General features: G+C 37.8%; 1 protein-coding gene across 8 annotated transcripts in view; it reads left to right on the forward strand.

The window, feature by feature from the left end:
• Positions 1–23,550, forward strand: part of ATL2 (atlastin GTPase 2) — a 76,242-nt gene extending 52,692 nt beyond the window's left edge. For 4 of the 8 annotated variants that reach the window (XM_055240961.2, XM_055240958.2, XM_063618121.1 and 1 more), the window contains 10 exons: positions 2,849–2,899; positions 3,519–3,575; positions 4,931–5,023; positions 7,992–8,130; positions 8,931–9,058; positions 18,113–18,169; positions 19,116–19,187; positions 19,868–20,299; positions 21,745–21,759; positions 21,854–23,550. In XM_055240961.2, coding sequence (XP_055096936.1) covers positions 2,849–2,899; positions 3,519–3,575; positions 4,931–5,023; positions 7,992–8,130; positions 8,931–9,058; positions 18,113–18,169; positions 19,116–19,187; positions 19,868–20,299; positions 21,745–21,759; positions 21,854–21,961 — 1,152 coding nt within the window. In that variant the 3' untranslated portion in view covers positions 21,962–23,550. The remainder of the gene's footprint in view (positions 1–2,848; positions 2,900–3,518; positions 3,576–4,930; positions 5,024–7,991; positions 8,131–8,930; positions 9,059–18,112; positions 18,170–19,115; positions 19,188–19,867; positions 20,300–21,744; positions 21,760–21,853) is intronic. The other 4 variants (XM_055240959.2, XM_055240963.2, XM_055240960.2 and 1 more) reach the window with 3 other exon arrangements.
• The last annotated feature ends 212 nt before the right edge of the window (positions 23,551–23,762 follow it).

Here is a 23,762-nt window from a genome sequence, read left to right on the forward strand (position 1 = left end):
CCCGGCATTTGCCCCTCTTGAAAATGCCTTTTTAAGTTTTTTTGAGATGGATTCTCGCTATGTTGCCCAGGTTGGAGTGCAGTGGCTATTCATGGGTGTGATCGTGCACACTCTAGCTTTTTCCTCCTGGGTGAAGTGATCCTCCTTCCTCAGCCCCCTGAGTAGCTGGGACTATCAGCATATGCCACCTTGTGCTGGCAAAAAGCCTTTTGATTGAAGGGAAAAAAAGAGAGCTGTTTACATTTCTTGAGAGCTATTTACAGTTCTTATTGGTTATTTACATTTCCATGCATGGTTTTCTGGCTTAGGATGTGAAATTTTGTACTTCGGATAGTTAAAAAGGATGCAATAGACCAACAACCTGTCTCTTTAGTTTTTCATTATGGAATATATACCTTTTTTTTTTTTAAAGGAAAAGATATCGCATGTTATCTGTAATTGAAATCAGTTAGATGGCTACCAGACACAGTAATATGGAGAGTATATTTTTGTTTTTTTGGCTAAAACAAAAAACCCAAGTAATTAAGCTTAGAGGTCTAGTTTTTTATTCTATATCTATGACAAGTGGTACTCAGTTATTTGAACTAAAGGAGATAAAAGCAGAATAATTAATTAATGTTTAATTTAGGAAACCCAAATAAGGCTTATGTAATAATAAACTGAGGATTTTTAGCACATTCATTTAGGAAGGGATAAAATCCCGTCTCTTTTTCACTTATATTCAAATTGTGTTTGGTGTTCTATCCGGTTCTAGTTTCTTCAGGCTAGGCCATTTCTTTTCTGTATAATTTAGATGGATTGGACTGAATTAAACTACGACATGTCATTTGGTTTTTCTTTTCTGAGATCATATGTGGCTGATACATCTCTGAAAAATGAATTATTGAAGTATGGCGGTTAGGCCCAGCTGGTGATGGTGTATCAAGAAGTATATTTGCAAATATTTTTTAAAAATGGGTATGTGATCCTCCCAAGATAAGAAATTGTTCTTATCAGTGATAGATCATAGGTGAAGCTGTCACAGTGTCTTGGATTTTTTTATGCTTTCCAGTAATGTCTGGAACATATGACTCGTCTCTCTAAGCTCCCATTTTCCTCCTTCCTCAGTTTGAAGTACCTGGCCATCAGAGTGGAAAGAAGGTTGGCTGTTAACATGAGCTAAAAGAATAATACTCTTCAGCTTGGCTTCAGTTTATTATAGGGTTGGGATATTTGTCATTACCCACTAAGTGACGCTGGTGGGGACCCTCTAAGTCTCTTTTTTTCTCTGATCTTGCAAGATGGCACAACTGTGATTGCCTTGAAGCAAGCAGAAGCCCCTCAGGTTAGCTGGCTCTAGAGGGAGTTCTCGAGTTCTCTGTCCTAAAACTTATCCCTTAGTCTTTTTTTGTTTATTTATTCAACTTTTTGATAGTAAGAGACCTGGTTTTAGACAGCCACTTAAAGCTGTGCAGCCACTTTGTTGTCTGTAAAATGTGTTTTACTCATCTTGCCTGTCTTGGATGTGGTTGTGTGCAGTCAGAAATGAGAGCTAAATGAGATAATGCATATGAAAGTGCTTTGTAAAGTATAAATAACCAAGAAGATTAAGATTATGATTATTTTCTTCCTTGCGTTTGGGTGGGGGGGTAGTTTTCTTTCCTTATGTAAGATATCTGGGTGATAGATAAATGATAATTTGATCTTCTTGTCATTTATTCCTTCAACAAATACATACCGAGCACCTGTTACATACAAGACAGTATGCTAAGTAGTAATGATCTAAGTTAAATAAATCTCTTTCTCTGCTATTTGCAACCTGGCCCTGACAATGAAAGGATCCAGACCTATTTTCTAAAAGCAAAGGCCCACATTGGTTGGTCATGGTGTCAGGGTTTATGTTAAAATCTAAAGTTTAATCACCTCAGTCATCAATTACTTTTTAAATCCTTGTTTGGAATTAGTAGCTAAGAATATCATTTTAGGTTTGCTGGCCTAAATTGACTATATTCTTGACCTCCAAGTGGTTTAGCCAGAGTATCACTTATTTCCTCTTAGAACAGATTGTTCTATCTTTAGAGTCACCCTGGTTCCTAAGATGTAAGTTATTTCTTAGCAGAGGTGATATCTGTTGATGGCCACTTTTCTCCTGTGGCAGTGTAGATTACTTCTAAAGATCTGTCTTAGAATTAATGGATGACAATCCCCGTTTCCTGAGGATACTTAGACCCTCCTTTATCAGCTCTAGTCTCCTCCAAAAAATTCTGGAAAGGGTAAGAGTGCCACCTACTGTTATTTTTATTAGCTTCCACAGGCCAGTAAAATTGTCATGTTGAGTGTAAGTAAAAACTGATGAGTTAGTAAACTGAGGAGTGTGAGTAAAAAGAGAACCACACTAGAGTCAGTGGTAGTGGAGGTACCCTGAGTAGTATACTCTGATTGTACCAGGGAGGAATTTATCTTTGTAAACTGTTGCCCCTTATATTCACTAATTTAGAAAAATGATAGTGGAAATAACCTACACTCTTTAAAAAATGATCATATCATAACAATAAAGAACTTTGAGAAGGAGTGCAAGAAACCTACTAGATAGCACTCTTGTTTTTCTACCACTTTTAGGCCATGAATATGCATCTATTCGTGCTTTTTGCATATTTTACCACCACTGCTTCTTCCTTAATATTCTATCTTGACTATTATTAGGAAAAAAGAGAAAATCCTTTTTACATGTCAGTCGTCAAGATAGTAGTTAAATGATTCCTTTGCGCTGAGGTACAAAATAATCTTTTTTCCACAAGTAAAGTTACACACAAGCTGGGTATTCAGAACAAAACACTAATAAAAAACAAAATAAATTTTGTTTTAACAGGTATATAATCTGTCTCAGAATATTCAAGAAGATGATCTTCAACATTTGCAAGTACGTATTTCTTTTTTTAATTTTTATTTTTTGAGATGGAGTTTCGCTCTTGTTGCCCAGACTAGAGTACAATGGCACAATCTCGGCTCACTGCAACCTCCCCCTCCCAAGTTCAAGGGATTCTCCTGCCTCAGCCTCCCAAGTAGCTGGGATTACAGGCATGCGCCACCATGCCTGGCTAATTTTGTATTTTTAGTGGAGATGAAGTTTCACCATGTTGGTCAGGCTGGTCTTGAACTTCTAACCTCAGGTGATCCACCCGCCTCGGCCTCCCAAAGTGCTGGGATTACTTGGCGTGAGCCACTGCGCCCGGCTGCAAGCACATATTTTTTAAAGAAAATGTGCCAACTGTTGAAATTTAATTCTCACTTTATTATGAATTTATACTTGGAAGCCTGTAATACTGGTAACACGATTGAATGTTATATGGGTTTAAACTGATATATGATTTCTTAACTGGAAGAAATTTTGTATATACCTAGTGTGTTATAAAATTAAATGTTTGGCTTTCAAAGGATTTTAAAGGTTCTGGTACCTGGAGCTTTGGTGTAGAACAGGTTTACATATGTCTTCTTTCAATCTCTTCAGAGGCATTATTTTAACGAATTCAATTTAATAGTTATTTACAGAGTATGGAAGACTTGCGATGGAAGAAGTCTACCAGAAGCCATTTCAGGTAAAAAAGTTATTTTAACATTTTAAAGATTTGCCTGTGAGAAGTTGTGAAGCCACCTCAGTTTGTAGTTTTGGAGACACCAGGATATTACAGCAGACTCATCGCTAGCAACAGATTCAGTGCAACTGAAACTAACCTTTGGTAGTGTCATCATCAGCATACTTAACCAGTAATAGGCTAACAGGATAAATAGAATAAATGAATCTAGGCTAATTCTTAATGCTTTCACTTAGATTAAGGGGAGTAATGTTTCTCTTAACAGATGTTATTCTAAACTTAAGACAGTAGGAAATATGACAGTCATGCCAGTTTTTTTTATACGTGGTAACTACAGAATGTTACAGGTTTCTTTTTTGTGGTTTACTACAGTTTGAAATTAGTTCTGTTACTCTTTATTTTGGTTTCATATAGAAAAGTTGCAGATAGTTTATTTTTTGAAGCAAGTGTAATTTGTAAGTTGCCATTAATACTGTTTGGTGAGCTGCAGTTACAGTAGGAGAGCATGACTCTACCATGTTTGTTCCTAAGCGTGTGAAGTCTTTCCGGTATGACAGCATTGCTACTGATTGTTAATCTTCAAATGGGTTTACATTGATTCTGCCTCACTCTTGTCTGGCTAGTATGGTCACTTTTATTAAGTAGTTGAGCAGATTATGCCTTCATTTTTGGATATATAGGTGAAATATATCCTATTTGGCCTATATCAGTTTTTTCTGAACTGGGATAATTTTGCCACCCAAGGGGACATTTGCTAATGTCTGGAGACATTTTTGGTTGTCACAGTTTTGTGGGGGAGCTTAGCGCCACTTGGTATCTAGCACATAGAGGCCAGAAATATGGTTCAACATTCTACAATACACAGGATAGCCACACACAACTAAGAATTAACTGACCCAAAATGTCAGCAGTGCTGAAGTTGAGAAATCTAACCCTATATGAGTAAAAACATCCTCTGTGAGTGAAAATGTCCTTATTGACACTAGATCTATAATCAGTCTAGATAGCCATCTAGAATTAGTTGGTCTTGTAGTTACACAACCATGATTTAAAATTATGATCGGCGTGTCCTGATAGACTCGTTTTTCATTTTTAAAGTCCTGTATTATTGCTTGTGGTGACTCTTTCTTTATATTTAGTGAAGTTCTCCAGTGGTGGCAATTGCTTGGTATAGGGCCTGGGAATGTTGTTTAAGTGGGTCCTTGATATAACCATGACCAGTACTGACCATTTGGTTACTATAACTTTTGATAAGGATTGTTTAGGAGAGTAAGAGAGGCTTCAATTGTTAGAGTTGTGATTTTTTCGTAAATTTTCTTTATTGTAAAATAAACAATTTTTATTTTTTCTGTGTATAGACATTAATGTTTTTGATTCGAGATTGGAGCTATCCTTATGAACATTCATATGGTTTGGAAGGTGGAAAGCAATTTCTTGAAAAGAGATTACAGGTAAGACCCTAATGCTTAAAGAAGAGAACATAAGCACCAAGCCAGGCAAACGGGTGGGCTGTCCGGACTGCTGGTCACATTACCAGTATTTACGTGTCGTTGGAATAAAGTATTCCAGGTTAGCCCAAGTGACCCTGTAATTGATGAAAAGTAAAGTGGTTGCATTCCTACCAAAGAAGACGGTGCCCTTAAATCAAAATTAAGGATCATGATCCTTTATTCCTAAAGGTAGCCCCCCCATGGAAGTACTTGTGTATTAGTCTGTTCTCACACAGCATAAAGAACTACTTGAGACTGGGTAATTTATGAAGTAAAGAGGTCTAATTGACTCACAGTTCCACAGGCTTAACAGGAAGCATGACTAGGAGGCCTCAGGAAACTTACAATCATGGTGGAAGGTGAAGGGGAAAGCAAACACCTTCTTTTTTTTTTTTTTCAGACAGTCTCACACTATTGCCTGGGCTGGAGTGCAATGGCACAATCTCGTCTCACTGCAACTCTGCCTCCCGGGTTCAAACGATTCTCCTGCCTCAGCCTCCCGTAGCTGGGATTATAGGTGCCTGCCACCACGCCTGGCATATTTTTTGTGTTTTTTAGCAGAGACGGGGTTTCACTATGTTGGTCAGGCTGGTCTCGAACTCCTGACCTTGTGATCCGCCCACCTCGGCCTCCCAAAGTGCTGGGATTACAGGCGTGAGCCACTGCACCCAGCCAGCAAGCACCTTCTTCACAAGATGGCAGTAGAGAGATAGAGAGTGAAGGGGGAAGTGCCACATACTTTTTAACAACCAGATCTCGTGATAACTCACTGTCAAAAGAACAGCGAGGGGGAAGTCTGCTCCCATGAATCGCCTCCAACCAGGCCCCTCCCCCGACACATGGGCATTACAATTTGAGATGAGATTTGGGTGGGGACATAGAGCCAAACCATATCAATTTGGGAAACCTGCAGGTCAGATACTTACAGGCTACCCATCTACTCACACACACACAGGATACACAAAGACCCCTTTATTCATAAGTAGGAGGGTGCTGTCTTTGGTTAATAAGATTTTATTTGTCTATGGGAATGAAGCATTTGGTTTCTCAACCACATTAAAGACTTGGGGTATGATATAATTTTCTTTTAGTTTTTTTTTTTTTTTTTGAGACGGAGTCTCGCTCTGTCACCCAGGCTGGAGTGCAGTGGCGCGATCTCGGCTCACTGCAAGCTCCGCCTCCCGGGTTCACGCCATTCTCCTGCCTCAGCCTCTCCGAGTAGCTGGGACTACAGGCGCCCGCCACCGTGCCCGGCTAATTTTTTGTATTTTTAGTGGAGACGGGGTTTCACTGTGGTCTCGATCTCCTGACCTCGTGATCCGCCCGCCTCGGCCTCCCACAGTGCTGGGATTCCAAGCATGAGCCATCGTGCCCGGCCTCTTTTAGTTTTAAAATGAGATTAAAACCAATTCAACATTCTTAGATTATTTGAAAGGCATTTCCAGACCCCACTTTTGGAAATAATTTGAGTCAATTGGCATTTTCTGTCTCTGGTTTGTTCAGAATAAATTAACACAAAGCGCAATAGACATACTAACTAAACTCAGAATTACGTAACTCAAAGACAAGGTTTTTTTAACCTTTTATTGAAATGTGATACATATATTCAGAAAATTGCTCAAATCATAAGTGTGTAGCTTGATCAATTTGTAAAATATGAACATAGCCATTTAGCCAGCACCTAGAAGCACCCACCTCCATACACCAACCTTCCCCCAAAACCCTCTATCACTATCCTGACTTCTCACAGGCTTTGTTTTTGTATTTTATATGGATGGAATCACATACAGAATGTATTTGTTTGAGTCTAGCTTTTTTTACCCAATATTATGTTTCTGAGGTTAATCCATGTTGCCTGTAGTTTAATTCATTTATTCTCATTGCTGTATAGTATCTACTGAATGAATAGACAACAGTTTTTCCATTTTGCTGTTGATGGGAGATTTAGGTAGTTTCCAGGTTTTAATTATAAATAGCGCATATTTTGTTAAAATTGTTTTCCAGAAGTGTTTAGGAGACTATGTGAGTTATATTGAGATAAATGAGTAATTATCTAAAATGTTCCTAAGTTTAAGATTTTTTTCTCCCCAATACGTGGCAGTTTCCCTTCTCAAAATTCTGGTAACTAGCATAAATCATAAATAATCATGTAGAGAGGGACCTGAAATCCTAACACATTTCTAAGGTCTTTGTACTGCACTGTAATTTTTTTTATCTTAGCTTTTACTTTGCTCAGGGGCTAAACTTTTTATTTGTAGGCAAATTTATACTTTGTTTTGTTCCGTTTTGTTGCTGTTATAAGTACTTTAAAGGTAAATTCTTAATTTATTTACTGGTGTATAAGTCACAGCCCTAATTTGTTATTGGTTATTAGATACTGTGATTAACTACCTTATTTGTAGTTTTTGCTGTTCCAGGCAGCTTACTTGGGAAAAACATCTTTTGTGGTTTAAGAAAATGTGGGGTTGGCTGGGTGCGGTGGCTCATGCCTGTAATCCCAGCACTTTGGGAGGCCAAGGTGGGTGGATCACCTGAGGTCGGAAGTTCGAGATCAGCCTGACCAACCCTGTCTCTACTAAAAATACAAAATTAGCCGGGCGTGATGGTGCATGCCTGTAATCCCAGCTACTCGGGAGGCTGAGGCAGGAGAATCACTTGAACCTGGGAGGTGGAGGTTGCAGTGAGCCGAGATTGCCTCATTGCACTCCAGCCTGGGCAACAAGAGCGAAACTCTGTCTTCTAAAAAAAAAAAAAGTGGGGTCTTAACAAAGTGGTCAGAAAAGGGCCTTCGTAATTTTTTGTATTGTCAAAAAAGACTCCTTAGGAGTACCATCTGCGTTAAGTGTGCATGCATGTGAGTCTGTGTGTGTTTTCTTTAAAAAAATTTTCTTTCTGCTGTTTACAATTTCACCTGTCTCTCTGCCCTCAGGTAAAACAAAATCAACATGAAGAGCTTCAGAATGTAAGGAAGCACATACACAATTGTTTCTCAAATCTTGGTTGCTTCCTTTTGCCACATCCTGGTCTTAAAGTTGCAACTAATCCTAGTTTTGATGGGAGATTGAAAGGTGGGAATTCCCATTCTTGCTAAAATCTGAACTTATTTATTAGAGGTGGAAAGTTTTTTAAGAAAATACATGATGCCTTAAATGTCCTGTCTTATACTGGAGAATGTTTGGATGCATTGTTCATGTTGTGATTGTAATACTCTTTGTTGTTTCTCTAGCAGTCCATTGATTTGTTTGCAGCTGTCTAGCATATTGATTAACCTATTTTATAATGTCTCTTGCTCAGCACTGATGTCCTGAAAATTCTGAAGACTGAGAGCATTTCTTTTCAATTGATTGCAGTCTGCTAAAAGGCTTTATCATTTTATTATATTGATGAAATCAGATATAAGTCTCTTTCAGGAGTGATAGTATAGTTTATATATGTTGTAGGGTTATTTTGAGTGTGTTGGCAAAACGCTTGGGGATTGACAAAACTTTTACAGTATGGCTGGTAAAACAAAATCTAGTAGTAAAATTTAATACAATTTTATGAATTGTTTGCCTCTTGAAAAGGACATTTTCCTTAATACTAAGTGTGAAATTTGTCTTAGTAGTCCACAAATTTATTTATGTTTTATTTATTATTTGAACTGGCAGTGTTACTAGGGGGTTGGGGAAAATGGGCTAGTAGAGTAAGGGGGATTATATTTTTTCCTATGAGATATGGCATGTTGGATGAGCTTTTTTTAAACAAATGAATCCACTTCAGTAATAAATACTATGTATTCTTATTTCATAAAACAGAATTTTATGAAATCGTACCAATGGGGACCTAATTTTTTTTGGACTAATATGTTGCTCAATTTTTTGTTTTCTAGATATTGATGAAGACTTTAAACGAGAGCTTCGAAATCTGGTTCCATTGCTGCTTGCCCCTGAAAATTTGGTAGAAAAAGAGATAAGTGGATCTAAAGTCACTTGTAGAGATCTTGTAGAATATTTTAAGGTAGGTGAGCTCTTAAACGGCTTTGTCTAAGATAGAAATGTAGTTGACTTAAAACTCATCTGTATGTATAAGAAATTCCTTGTCTTCATTTTAAAACAAAAAAGAGTAAGGTTTGTAATTTATCTTTCTGCCTTGAATTAGATATATCTGTATTTAAGGATATTTAAAAGATTATAGCAGATTTCTGTCTCCTAGACAGTGATTTAATTTATTTACAGAATTATCTTACTTTTTCTCCATCCCAGATATGGAGAGAACAAGCCATTCATCATACTCTAATACTACTCTGTCATTAGTGAATGATAATAGGAATGGAAAGCATAATTTTACATCCTAAGTTCTCACAAAAACACTCCCTCAGAGTTCTGAGGACTTGATAAGAACAGCTGAAAGTATTTATATTGGTTCAAGTAAAGTATTCATAGGTTTTTTTTTTCACCTCTGTTCTTCTCTAGTCTTTATAGCTTGCCTGCCAGAACAAGACCGTTGTGGAAGGTTGTATTATTTGTAGTAGTTTTAACTAAGAGTGTATTTTGTTCACTTACTGGATACTTGATAGTTACTCTCATATTATCTTTGTTTAGTTATGGATGAATTTTTTAAAATTTATTTTTACTTTTAATTTTTAATTTTCGTGGGTACGTAGTATATATACTTATGGGGTACATGAGATATTTTTGATACAGGCATACAATGTCTAATCATCATATTAAATAGGATGTCCATCACCTCAAGCATGTATCCCTTCCTTATGTTACAGACAATCCAATTATACTCTTAGTTACTTTAAAATGTACAGTAAGTTATTATTGACTGTAACTACACTGTTACGCTATCAAATACTAGATCTTATTCTAACTATATTTTTGTACCCGTTAACCATCCCTGCCTGCCCTCCACCCTGACTACCTTTCCTAGACTCTAGTAACCATCATTCTAGTACTCTGTCTCTCATGAGTTCAGTTGTTTAAATTTTTAGCTCCCACAAATAAGTGAGAACATGTGCAGTTTGTTTTTTCTGTGCCTGGCTTATTTCACTTAACATAATGTCCCCCAGTTCCATCATGTTGTTCCAAATGACAGGATCTCATTCTTTTATATGGCTGAGTAGTACTTCATCGTGTATATGTACCATGTTTCTTTATCCATTCGTATATTGATAGACACAGGTAGCTTCCAAATTGTAGCTGTAGTGACTAGTGCTGCAGTAAACATGAAAGTGCAGATGTATCTTCTATATACTGATTTTTTTTCTTTTGGGTATATACCTAGCAGTGGGATTGCTGGATCATATGGATGTTTTATTTTTAGTCTTTTGAGGAACCCCCAAACTGTTCTCCATAGTGGTTGTACTAATTTACCTTTCTGCCAACAGTGCACGAGGATTCCCTTTTCTCTACATCCTTGCCAACATTTGTTATTGCCTGTCTTTTGGATAAAAACAATTTTAAACGGAGGAAGATGATATCTTTCTGTAGTTTTGATTTGCATTTCTCTGATGATCAGTGATGTTTTCATATCCTGTGTCCCATTTGTTTGTCTTCTTTTGAGAAATGTCTGTTCATATCTTTTGCCTGTTTCTTGATCAGATCATTGATTTTTTTTTTTCTTTTCCCTATAGAGTCGTTTGAACTCCTTATATATTCCGGTTACTAATCCCTTATCAGATGAGTAGTTTGCAAATATTTTCTCCCAGTCTGTGGGTTGCGTCTTCACTTTTCTGATATGCAAAAGCTTTTTAACTTGATATGATCCCATTCGTTTATTTTTGCTTTGGTTGCCTGTGCTTGTAGGGTATTACTGAAGAAATCTTTTCCCAGACCAATTTCCTGGAGGGTTTCCCCAGTGTTTTCTTCTTCTTTTTTTCTTTTTTTGAAATGGAGCCTTGCTCTGTTGCTCAGGCTGGATTGCAGTGGCGTGATCTCAGCTTGCTGTAACCTCCGCCTCCCGGGTTCAAGCAATTCGCCTGGCCTCAGCCTGGGCGACAGAGCAAGGCTCCATTTCAAAAAAAAAAAAAAAAGAAAAGAAAAAAAGAAGAAAACATTGGGGAAACCCTCCAGGACATTGGTCTGGGAAAAGATTTCTTCAGTAATACCCTACAAGCACATTATCAAGTTAAAAAGCTTTTGCACATCAAAAAAGTAGCTGGGATTACAGGCACCTGCCACCATGCCTAGCTGATTTTTGTATTTTTAGTAGAGACAGGGTTTCACCATGTTGGCCAGGCTGGTCTCGAACTCCTGACCTCAGGTGATCTGCCTGCCTCTGCCTCCCAAAGTGCTGGGATTACAGGTGTGAGCCATCATGCCTGGCCACCGATGTGTTCTTTTAGTAGTTTCATAGTTTGGGTCTTAGGTTTAAGTCTTTAATCCATTTCGATTTGATTTTTGTATATGGCTAGAGATGGGGTCTAGTTTCATTCCTCTGCATATGGATATTCAGTTTTCCCAGCACCATTTATTGAAGCCACTGTCATTTTCTCAAAGTTTGTACTGAAGTACAACTTTCAGTACTGTGTAGGATAGCAGTGGTGAAAGTGGGTATCCTTGTTTTGTTTCAGATTTTAAAGGAAAGGCTTTCAATTTTTTCCCAGTTCAGTATGCTACTAGCTGTGGGTCTGTTTTATATAGCTTTTATTATGTTGAGATCTGTTTCTTCAGTACCTTTTGAGGATTTTTACCATGAAGGGATGTTGAATTTTATCCAATGCTTTTTCAGCATCAATTGAAATGGTCGTATGGTTTTTGTCCTTCATTCTGGTGAGACAATGTATCACACTCATTGATTGATTGATTGATTGATTGATTGGTGTATGTTGAACTGTCCTTGCATCCCTGCCGGACCCTAGGTGATGATGAATGATCTTTTTAATGTGTTGTTGAATTCAGTTTGCTAGTATTTTGTTGAGGATTTTTGCAATGTTCATCAGGGATATTGGCCTGTAATTTTTTGATGAGTCTTTGTCTGGTTTTGGTATCAGGGTAATACTGGCCTTGTAGTATTGGTTTGGAAGTAGTCCCTTCTCCTCTGGTTTTTGGAATAGTTGAGTAGGATTGGTATTAGTTCTTTAAATATTTGATAAAATTCAGCAATGAAGCCATTAGCTTTCGGGCTTTTCTTTGTTGGAAGACTTTTTATTATGGCTTTGATCTCGTTACTTGTTATTGGTCTGTACAGGTTTTAGATTTCTTCATGGATGAATCTTGGTAGGTTGTATATGTCTAGGAATTGATACATTTCTTCTAGGCTTTCCCATTTATTGGCATATAGTTGTTCATGGTAGCCTCTAATGATCCTTTGGATTTCTGTGGTATCAGTTGCAATGTCTCCTTTTTCATCTCTGATTTTATTTATTTGGGTCGTCTCTTTTTTTCTTAGTGTGGCTAAAGGTTTGTTGACTTTGTTTATCTTTTTAAAGAATCAACTTTTTGCTTCATTGATCTTTTCTATTTTTATTTCAATTTCGCTCATTTCTTGTCTCCTAATTTTGGGTTTGGTTTGCTCTTCCTTTTCTGGTTTTTTAAGATGTATGGTTAGGTTGTTTTTTTGAAGTGTTTCCTCTTTTTTGATGTAGGCACTTATTACTATATACTTTCTTAGTACTGCTTAACGCTGTATTCCATATATTTGGTATGTTGTGCTTCCATTTTCATTTGTTTCAAGAATGTGTTTATTTATTTCTTAATTTCTTCACTGACCTAGTGGTCATTCAAGAGCCTATTGTATTAATATAATTTCCGTTGTTTGTATAGTTTCCAAAATTCCTCGTTATTGATTTTATCCCATTGAGAGAAGATACTTGACATAATTTCAATTTTTTTGATTTTTTTTTTTTTTTTGAGACCAAGTGTCGCTCTTTTGCCTAGGCTGGAGTGCAGTGGAGCAATCTGGGCTCACTGCAACCTCTGCCTCCCAGGTTCAAGTGATTCTCCTGCCTCTGTCTCCCAAGTAGCTGGGACTACAGTAACGCACCACCATGCCCAGCTAATTTTTGTATTTTTAGTAGAGATGGGGTTTCACCATGTTGGCCAGGCTGGTCTCAAACTCTTGACCTCAAGTGGTCCACCTGCCTTGGCTTCCCAAAGTGCTGGGATTACAGGCATGAGCCACCGTGCCCGGTCCTCTTTCTTTAGTTTCTAATAATACTTGCTTTATATATCTGGGTGCGCCGGTGTTGGGTGCGTATATATTTACAGTTGTTATATCCTCTTTAGGCTGAATTGATCCCTTTATCGTTATATAATGACCTTCTTTGGCTGATGTAAGTGTAGCTTCTTCTGCTCTTTTTTTGGTTTCCATTTGCATGGAGTATCTTTTTCCATACCTTTATTTTTAGTCTCTGTGTCTTTATAGATGAAGTGTGTATCACCATTTTTTAAAACCCATTCAGCCACTCTGTGCCTTTTAATTGGAGAGTTTAGCCCATTTACACTCAATGTTACTGATAAGTAAGGAGTTAACCTCTGTCATTTTGTTACTGTTTTCTGGTGGTTTTGTGGTCTTCCTACCTGCCTGTCTTCCTTTTAGTGAAGGTGATTTTCTCTGGTGGTATGTTTTAATTTCTTTTTATTTTTTGTGTATCTGTTATATGTCTTTTGAGGTTACCATGAGGTTTGCAACTATAATATATTTATTTTAAATTGATAACACTGATTGCCTAAACAAACTAAATAACAAGGAAAGAGAAAACTAATAGAAATTCTACACTTTAACTTCATCCCCCAACTTTTTAAACTTTTCATTGTTTCTGTTGATGGTATACTATGTCTGGAAAAGTTGTGGTTGTTAATATTTTTTATAGGTTTGTCTTTTAGTCTTTCTACTCAGGATATGAGTAGTTTACACACCACAATTAGTATTATAATATTCTGTTTTTCTGTGTATTTACTATTACCAGTGAGTTTTGGACCTTCAGATCATTTCTTACTGCTCATTAAAATCCTTTTCTTTCAGATGGAAGAACTCTCTTTAGCATTTATTGTAGGACAGGTCTGATGTTGATAAAATTCCTCAGCTTTTGTTTGAGGAAGTCTTTATTTCTCCTTCATGTTTGAAGTATTTTCACTGGTTATACTATTCTAGGAAAAATGTTTTTTTCCCTCAGCACCTTATGTCATGCTACTCTCTCCTGGCCTGTAAGGTTTCCACTGAGAAGTCTACTCCCAGATATGTTGGAGCTCTTTTGTATGTTGTTTGTTTCTTTTCTCTTGATGCATTTAGAATCCATTCGTGCTTCTTCTTCTTCTTGTTGTTTAATAGAAATGGGGCCTTGCTATGTTTAACAGGCTGGTCTCCAACTCCTGGCTTCAAGTGATCCTCCCATCTCAGCCTCCCAAGGTGCTGAGATTACAGATGTGAGCCACCGTGCCTGGCCTGTTGTTGTTTTTAATAGAGATGTCATTTCTCTACATTGTCCAGGCTGGTCTTGAACTCCAGGGTCAGGCAGTTCCCCCACCTTGACCTCCCAAAGTGCTGGGATTACAGGCATGAGCCACCATGCCCAGCCAGGATCCATTCTTTACCCTTGACCTTTGGGAGTTTGTTACATGTCTTGAGGCAGTCTTATCTGGGTCAAGTCTGCTTGGTGTTCTATAATCTTTTGTTCTTAAATATTGGTATCTAGGTTTAGGTAGTTCTTTGTTATTGCTTTGTATAAACTTTCTACCCCGATCTCTACCCCTATCTCTTTAGCTACTCCTCTTTAAGGCAATGAACTCTTAGATTTGCCCTTTTGGGGCTATTTTCTAGATCTTGTAGGCATGCTTCATTCTTTTTCATTCTTTTTTCTTTTGTCTCAGCTGTGTATTTTCAGATAGTCTGTCTCCAAGCTGACTAATTCTTCTGATTGTTCAGGTCTTGTGTTAAGCTCTGAGGCTGGGTGAGGTGGCTCATGCCTGTAATCCTAGCACTTTGGGAGGCTGAGGTGGGCAGATCACTTGAGACCAGTCTGGGCAACATGGTGAAACCTTGTCTCTATAAAAAATACAAGAATTAGCCAAGCATGATGGCGCATGCATGTAGTCCCAGCTACTTGGGACACTGAGGTAGGAGGATCTTTTGAGCCTGGGATGCAGAGGTTGCAGTGAGCCAGGATTGCACCATTGCACTCCAGTCTGGGAGACAGAGCAAAACCCTGTCTCACAGAAATAAAATAAAATAAAAAAGAGGTTTGGATGCATTCTTCAGTATGTCAGTTACATTTTTCGGATCCAGGATTTCTGCTTGATTCTTTATAATTATTTCAGTCTCTTTGTTCACTTTATCTGAAAGGATTCTGAATTCCTTCTCTGTGTTATCTTGAATTTCTTTTGAGTTTCCTCAAAACTGCTATTTTGAATTCTCTGAAAGGTCAGTTATCTCTGTCTCTCCAGGATTGGTCACTGGTGCTTTATTTCAGTTTGTTTAGTGAGGTCATGTTTTCTTGGATGGTCTTGATGCTTGTGAATATTTGTTGGTGTCTGGACATTGAAGAGTTAGGTATTTGTTATAGTGTTTGCAGTCTGGGCTTGTTTGTACCTGTCATCCTTGAGAAGGCTTTCTAACCATTTGAAGGGACTTGGGTGTTGTGATCTTGGTCACTGCAGCTGTATCTGCATTAGGGACATTTCAAGCCCATAATGCTGTGGCTCTTGCAGATTTGTAGAGATACTGCCTTGGTGCTCTTGGGTAAGATCCAGGAGAATTCCCTGGATTACCAGGCAGAGACTCTTGTTCTCTTCCTTTACTTTCTCCCAAATAAATGGAGTCTCTATCTTTGTGCTGAGCTGCCTGGAGCTGGGGGAGGGGGTGACACAAGCACCATTGTGGCCACCATCCCTGGGACTTCACTGGGTCAGACCTGAAGCCAGCACAACAGTGGGTCTTGCCCAAGGCCCATTGTGACTATTGTGTGGTTAATGCCTGTGGTCAGTCAAGGCCCAGAGGTTCTACAATCAGCAGGTGGCAAATCTAGCAAGTTCCCTCTGGCCTTGGGTGGGTCCAGAGATGCTCTCTGGTGATACACCCGCCTTGGCCTCCCAAATTGCTGGGATTACAGGTGTGAGCCACCACACCTGGCCTTCCTCTCCTTTACTCAAGCAGAAGGAGACTCTCCTCATAGCCACAACATCTGGGAATGTGCTGGGTCACACCTGAAGCCAACACATTTCTGAATCTCACCCAAGGCCCATAGTGAGTACTGCCTGGCTACCACTACTGCCTATTCAGAGCCCAAAGGCTCTTGAGTCAGCAGGTGATGAACCCTGCCAGGACTTGGTCATACTCCTCAAGACAGTGGGTTCCCTTCCAGCCCAGGGTGTGTTTAGAAATCTTGTCTGGGAGCTGGGGACTGAAATTGGGGACTTAAGACTCTGCCTTATGCTGCATTCTACTTTGGCTGAGCTGGTATCCAAATTGCAAGACAAAGTCCTCTTTACTCTCCCTTCTCCTTTCCTCTCAAGCAGAAGGAAAGACTCCCTCTCAGAGCTGTGAACTACACTGCCTGGGCTTGTGTTGGGGGAGTGACACAAGCAGTCCTTTGGCTGCCCCAGCTGGTGTCTTACTATATCATATGCACCCCAGGTCCACTGGCTCTGAGCCCAGCCCAGCACCAGGACTTGCCCAGGAATTGCAGTCCTTGTGGCTTAGACGGCCTTTCAAGTTTATTCAGGACCTCAGAGCACTGTAGCCCATGGTGGTAGGACTGGGTGCCTAGGGCTGGTCTAAATGCTCCCTCCATGGGTGCCGGCTGAGTTCTTTCCACTGTGGCAGGGCAGCGCTGAGTTTCAATGCAAAAATTCCACAGTCACTGCTTTCGCCTTCCCTAAGCACATAGATTGTCTCTCCGTACCATGTGGTTGCTGCTGAGAGGATGGGGGAGGGGTGGTGTAGGCGATTCAAGACTATTTTTCCTATCTTTTTCAGTGCCTCTTTCAGTGATCTGAAGTTAAAACCAGGTACTGTGATTGCTCACCTGATTTTTGGTTCTTATGAAGGTGCTTTTTTATGTAGGTAGTTGTCAATTTGATATTCCTTGGAGGTGGTGATCACTGGAGGCTTCTATTTGGCCATCTTGCTCTGCCTCCTTCCCAGTTATGAATGAATCTTGTCAGTAGAAAGTTGAGATGAGCCAGGCACGGTGGCTCATGCCTGTAATCCCAGCACTTTGGGAGGATGAGGTGGGCGAACCACCTGAGGTCGGGAGTTCAAGACCAGCCTGGCCAACATGGTGAAACCCCATCTCTCCTAAAAATACAAAATTAGCTGGGTGTGGTGGCGCATGCCTGTAATCCCAGCTACTCGAGAGGCTGAGGCAGGACAGTTGCTTGAACCCAGGAGGCAGAGGTTGTGGTGAGCTGAGGTCGTGCCATTGCACTCTAGCCTGGGCAATAAGAGTGAAATTCCGTCCCAAAAAAAAAAAAATGTTGATATGAAAGACCAGACCCTATGTGGACTTCTAACAAACTCTCATCTTTTCCTTCTTACTCTTAAACCATAAATTAGGTTTTTGTTTTTGTTTTTTCCTTCTTGAGCTGAAATACAATTTAAGCTGGTCAAAGTAAAATACTGGATAAAATTGTTTCTTCAGCTGGATGTGGTGGCACACACCTTGTAGTTTCAGCCACTTGGAAAACTGAGGCAGGAGGATCACTTGAGCCCAGGAATTCGAGGTTGCAGTAAGCTGTGATCATCCCACTGCACTCCAGCCTCAGTGTCAGGGTGAGACCCCATCTCTAAAAAAAGAGAAAGAAAAGTTTTTAAAAAATATTAAAACACTGGCAATAGGGGGTAATTGTGAATTTCTTTTCATAAAGAAGATGGCATTTTATATCTAACTTTATGAGTTATAACTTTTATGTTATATTTGTTATAGAAATACCTAGGATATTATCTAGCAGCATATAATTTAATAATATTGAGAATAGGGTTAACTTTGTTGGAATAAGGTGATTTTTAAAGCCTAGAATTTACTTTTAATGGTGTTAATTATTTTTATATTTAATGACTTTTCTTTCTTTGGGGATGTGGAGCCAAATTGCATAACCCGTCAGTCTAACAAATCTTCTCTCTTTTTAGGCTTACATCAAAATCTATCAAGGAGAAGAACTTCCACATCCAAAGTCCATGCTTCAGGTAGAGAGAGTGAGAGAGTGATATGTGTTGTACATATACTTGTTTATGAGGGAGAATAAAAATCTTTGCTTTAGAGAGAAATGCTGAAAATGGGGGGTGCTTTTTTGCATGCAGATACATTTTGCTTAAGGCCGTATGTGTCGTGGGTCCTAAGTTTTCATACAATTTTTTTTTTTTGTAACTGCTGATTGTAGGCCTTCCATGTGTCCAGGCCACCAGAAATAAGAGTCCTCAATACCTTCTCTTCAGATGCTCAAAGTATAGGAAAATTTCTATTTGATAAGATGGCTTAATTGGGCCTCTCTGAACTAAGCTGCTTCTATTCTGAGTCTTTGACAATGAATGTTGTTTGAAATAAGTCTTACTTTTATTTGGTGTTAATGATTTAGAGCTACTTCTAGTGAATATAGTCTCATTTTTTTCTCTCTCTTTCAAATGGGGTTCTTTTGGGACAGTGTCATTTTAACCCATTCATATTTTAAAACATTTACTGCTTTAGGCTATTTTTCCGTTTTGTAGTAGATTAAACAGTATTTTCTGATAAAACTTCGTGCAATAAGTTTTGTGCATTTGAAAATGTCTTGTGTAAGGTGATTATGAGAGAGAGAACCATATGGGTAAGTCTCGATTCCTAACACCTGGAGATCCACATATTTTAGGGTTATATCTATTTATCTTTATCCATTTCCTGAGCATATGTGGTGTTTTCTACAGACACACTTTAACATCAACCTAAGCAAAACAAAATTAGGCAGCAGTCCTGTTAGAACCACTTACCATTATATCCTTTATACCAACGTTCCCTTCCATAGGAAAGAAAAACTGGGAGTTACTTTCTCTGGTTCATTTTCAGACTTGTTTATTGTACATAACTTATTGTGTTAATCAGAATTTTTAGAGTCATGGAGTATTTTTTGCATAATAATGGCATATTTTATTTTTTTAGGCAACAGCTGAAGCTAATAATCTTGCTGCAGTAGCAGGAGCAAGAGATACCTATTGTAAAAGTATGGAACAGGTTTGTACCTAAAATTTAAATTTGATGCTGGAGTGAAAAGATTTTTAAATTTTTTTAAAAAATATTTTAAAAAATATTTCAAAATAATTGAGCTAATTTGTGCAGCTTGTGGTACATTATTCCCTAATTCCCCTTTATGGTGTTTCCTGGAAATAAACTATAAGAAAATAATTCACATTATTAGAAAGCAGAATTTGAGTTAGTAAATTATTATATAAACTCTACTGAAATATCTTCTGACAAATGTGTGATTCAGAGTGCTGTTATTAGTGACTTCTGATGTTAGTAGCATTAGTTTAAGGCCAACAGCAGTTTCTGTACTTGCTTGCTCAAACATTAAAATATCTTTTTGGGGCATTATCTTTTACCCATTCTCTTGCCAGCAATTTTGTGTACTATTATGGTGTATGGATGGTCAAGTGAAGGCAGATACAGAGCTCAGTGTAAAATTTTTTTGTCTTCAGTTTCAGTTAGTCATATTTGGAAAATTATTTTGCTTGAGTAGGTTCAACATATAAACAATAACTAGATTATGATAACCTGTGAGGTATTGTAGGTGAGTTTAAAACTGAATCAATCATGTAAGTGGTTTGACTTTCTGAGACTAAAAACTATAAACAGGAACTTCTTTCAAGTGTTAATTATTTCTAGCATGTAATACTGTAATTCTGTCTGTCCAGGTATGTGGAGGGGACAAGCCTTACATTGCACCTTCAGATCTGGAGCGAAAACACTTGGATCTCAAGGAAGTGGCGATAAAACAATTTCGTTCAGTAAAAAAGATGGGTGGAGATGAGTTCTGCCGTCGCTATCAGGACCAGCTTGAAGCTGAAATTGAAGAAACCTATGCAAATTTTATAAAGCACAATGATGGCAAAAATATCTTCTATGCTGCTCGTACCCCAGCCACACTGTTTGCGGTCATGTTTGCTATGTATATAATCTCAGGACTGACTGGCTTCATTGGCCTAAACTCTATAGCCGTCTTGTGTAACCTTGTCATGGGGTTAGCACTGATATTTCTTTGTACTTGGGCATATGTTAAATACTCTGGGGAGTTCAGAGAAATTGGAACAATGATTGATCAGATTGCTGAAACACTATGGGAACAGGTTGGTATCTATCTTATGGTTTTTTAGTGACTAATCTTATTTTCCTGTGACTTTCCATCCTTTGCAGTATTTGTACTCCGACGTTGCCTTCATGTGAGGAATGTCAAAAGGATGTCTTCTGTTTTGTTCAGATGTAGAATCTTTATGAATTGAAGATTTTTTCTTTAAAGTTATAATTTTAATGTACTTTGGTTAGCCTAAATCTGTTCTATCCTCTGGATAGATTCTTAGTTGTAGGCCTGATTATACCAGACGGTGGGCAGGGTCAGAGTCTGTAATGATTTTTTTCTTTGAGGAAAGAAAATATAAACAATGAATGATTTTCAAGGTAAGGAAAAGAAGTTTGGAAGTGGTGCTTTCGGAAAGCAAAAGAAGTTTCTTCCTAATATTGGCAAGCAGCAGTGCAGGAGAAATGCTGGATGATAGACAGGTCTTCATTGCCTTCCATGAAGATGTAGTGATTTCCTGATGTACTATGAGGAACAATCCCGTAGGGATTTCTTACCAAGGAAACTTTGACCTTTGTGTTATGGAAATATTAATTAGTAAAGCGAAGCGCCATGAACAAAGAACCATGCTCCGTCATAATCTTTTACCTCAAACCAGAATTCAAAGCCAGGCTGTGAACTCTTGCCTCCAAGTATCTGCTAAGGAAAGCCATTTTGTGTATCTGCCTCCTGTGTGCTGGAATTACCTGTGGACAGAAAATTCCACTTATGGATGTCATTAAGATGATCTTCGTGAAATACTTGAACATCATGTCAAGGACCAGAATGAAAGCTACAGTTATTAATGACGAACGCTGTAATAGGCATTTCAGATGCCATTTTTGGGCTCATGAAATATTGAGCTTATTTGAAGATGTAGGATATGCAGGTCCATGTTTGTTGTGGCTGTAAACTCGAAGATGGAAGAAGCAGACTATTTTTTTGAAGAAAGTTTATTGGATATTGACTTTTCTTGTAATGATGTTATTTTATAAAGTGACCCACTATATTAATTTGGATTTTGTATTTACTCTTTAGAGAAATGCTCTATTCAGATCCCATTGGGAAGTTTATGTTTGGATATTTATTCTATTTAAATTTTTATCTCAATCTCACTGCTTGATGTTTCTTTGATATCTTCTAATAGAAGATGGATGCAAAGCTATCGCAACTTCACTGTTAAAAAATTAGCTGTTTTAAAATTTTGGATCATTATTTTCTGCAATATAATTTTCAATAATTGTACAATATCTTCTTTTGAAATATTCATCTCTTAAACAGCATTGATTCTAGGATTTTAGAGGTACCATTATTACAAAACAATTAAATGGAAGAATCTAAAGTGTATAAAATCATTTTCAGTACAGTTTAGGTAAGGTGATCAACTAGTCAGAGATCTGTGCTGTGTCAACAAACCTTGTCTAAATTTCTTTGCATTTCTCTTTTCTTTTGCTTCAGAGGAGTCCCAGGAAGGTGAGAAACCTACAGTCTCAAATTCTTGTAGTCTTAAACTCTTTAGCTTCGAGGCACTCTGATTCATTCTCCTAACAAATCTGTCATGTTTTAGGTGTTTTCCAAACTGTTTGAAGTTACTAGACGTCGAATGGTACATCGTGCTCTTTCATCAGCACAGCGACAGAGACTGTCATCCAACAATAACAAGAAGAAAAATTAGACAGTATTTTTAACCTTTTTCTCTATCTGAAGTGTTCACACTTACACATGTAGGACAATTAAGCAGGACCGTCTGGGCCGGTCTGCATAAATGCTGTATACATACCAGATTTGATGCTGCATATAGGGTATGGAATTGCACATCCATCTCACAGGAATTGTAAATGGTTTGAATAAGTGGAAAGTAATTTTTGTTGCATTATAAAATGTCTGGTAGCATCATAAGTTTTTTTGAGAGAAGCATCTTTTTATTTCCCATATTCCTGGTTATTTTCATCATTGCTTTGAATTGAATTTTTATATCTATTTTTATATGTAACTCTTTTTTTACCTCATGTTTTTGTTTGTTTTGCACATTTCTCATACCACAGGTATTGAAGCCCCTGGGTGATAATTTGATGGAGGAAAACATAAGGCAGTCTGTAACAAACTCTATCAAAGCAGGCCTGACTGACCAGGTGTCTCATCATGCCAGATTAAAGACAGACTGACAGTTCATCTCCTCACGGACTCCACTCTCTTTTTTTTTTCATGCTTGCTGTACAATGAGAACTCAAATAAAAATAAACCAAAGTTTACAATCAACTGTAGAAGTAGTTTAGTGTAACTGGCTTCACAGATGGCTGCCACAGAGTGTGAAAATTGTTTGTTAGTTTTAAGCATTCTTTTAATGGCTCCTAAGACATGCAGATTGACTGAGGAGCATTGGTTAATCATGCACCTTTGTGCCATGTTTAATTCTTTTATTTCTTTTTACTTAATCTAATGTTAGTGAATTTGTCTTATGTAAAAGGATATTTCAGGGAAATATTTTCAGAAATCTATTTATAGTCTCTAACACAGTGTCCCATTGAAATTTTAATTTTTAGAGAATTTATGAATCACTGTTTCAAGAACCAGATTGGAATGACAATGAAGCCTTTATTGAGCCACTACATTAAAAGTATATATTGCTTTACTGCCTTCAATACCAGTATTACATAAATGCATGTATCAGAAACTTCACAGAAATTACATGACAACTCTTGTAGCTAAGAAAGTAATTCTGAGGTGTACATTTGTCTTGCCTTTTTAAATTTATAAACTTGCCCTAAAAGGAGATGCATATCTGGGAAACTGAACTGTCTTTTTGCAGTTTAGCCTTCATGTACATAAAATATGCCATTAATTTTATTGGGGAAGAAATTCCATCCAAAAATGTTGCCTACAGCTATGAGTTAAGAGTGTCTGTACAGTGTGTAGCTTTTATTTTCTAAAATCACAGATAGGGCATGTATATGACTTATAAATATATAAATACGATTTTGTATTAAAAGTTTTGTAGTTTATGGCAAAATCTGGTCCTGTGGTAGGCTAAATAAGTACAGTCCCTGTGAAAGGAATGTTTGTGGCTCATGTCAGTGTGTGAATGCATAGACAATTTGAAGTTTTTGATATATTTGTGATATTTATCTTGAGCACTGCAATCTCACCCCCCCCAAGGGAATTCAATGGGAATGTTTATTGTGACTTTGTCCTCTGTTGCATTTTAAAGTTATTTCCTGTAATTTATTTTCAGTACATAATTAAAAATTTGTTGTATATATAAAATGAAACTTGTGATTCTTTTTTAAGGAATTTTTCAAGTATGTATTCCACTACATAATCCACATTTGTTTATAGTGAAAAGAGCATGAGCAGGAAACACCCCAGTTGAGAGCTCTAAGGCGTTGTACCCCAAAGCTAAGCTTGTAAAAAGTTACTTTCCTGTGTCTTGTCTCTATAAGGGAAAACCTATGATTAGCTTAGTTGTAGATGGGGAT

The sequence above is a fragment of the Symphalangus syndactylus genome, chromosome 14 (genome assembly GCF_028878055.3).
Source record: "Symphalangus syndactylus isolate Jambi chromosome 14, NHGRI_mSymSyn1-v2.1_pri, whole genome shotgun sequence".
NCBI classification, from domain to species: domain Eukaryota; kingdom Metazoa; phylum Chordata; class Mammalia; order Primates; family Hylobatidae; genus Symphalangus; species Symphalangus syndactylus.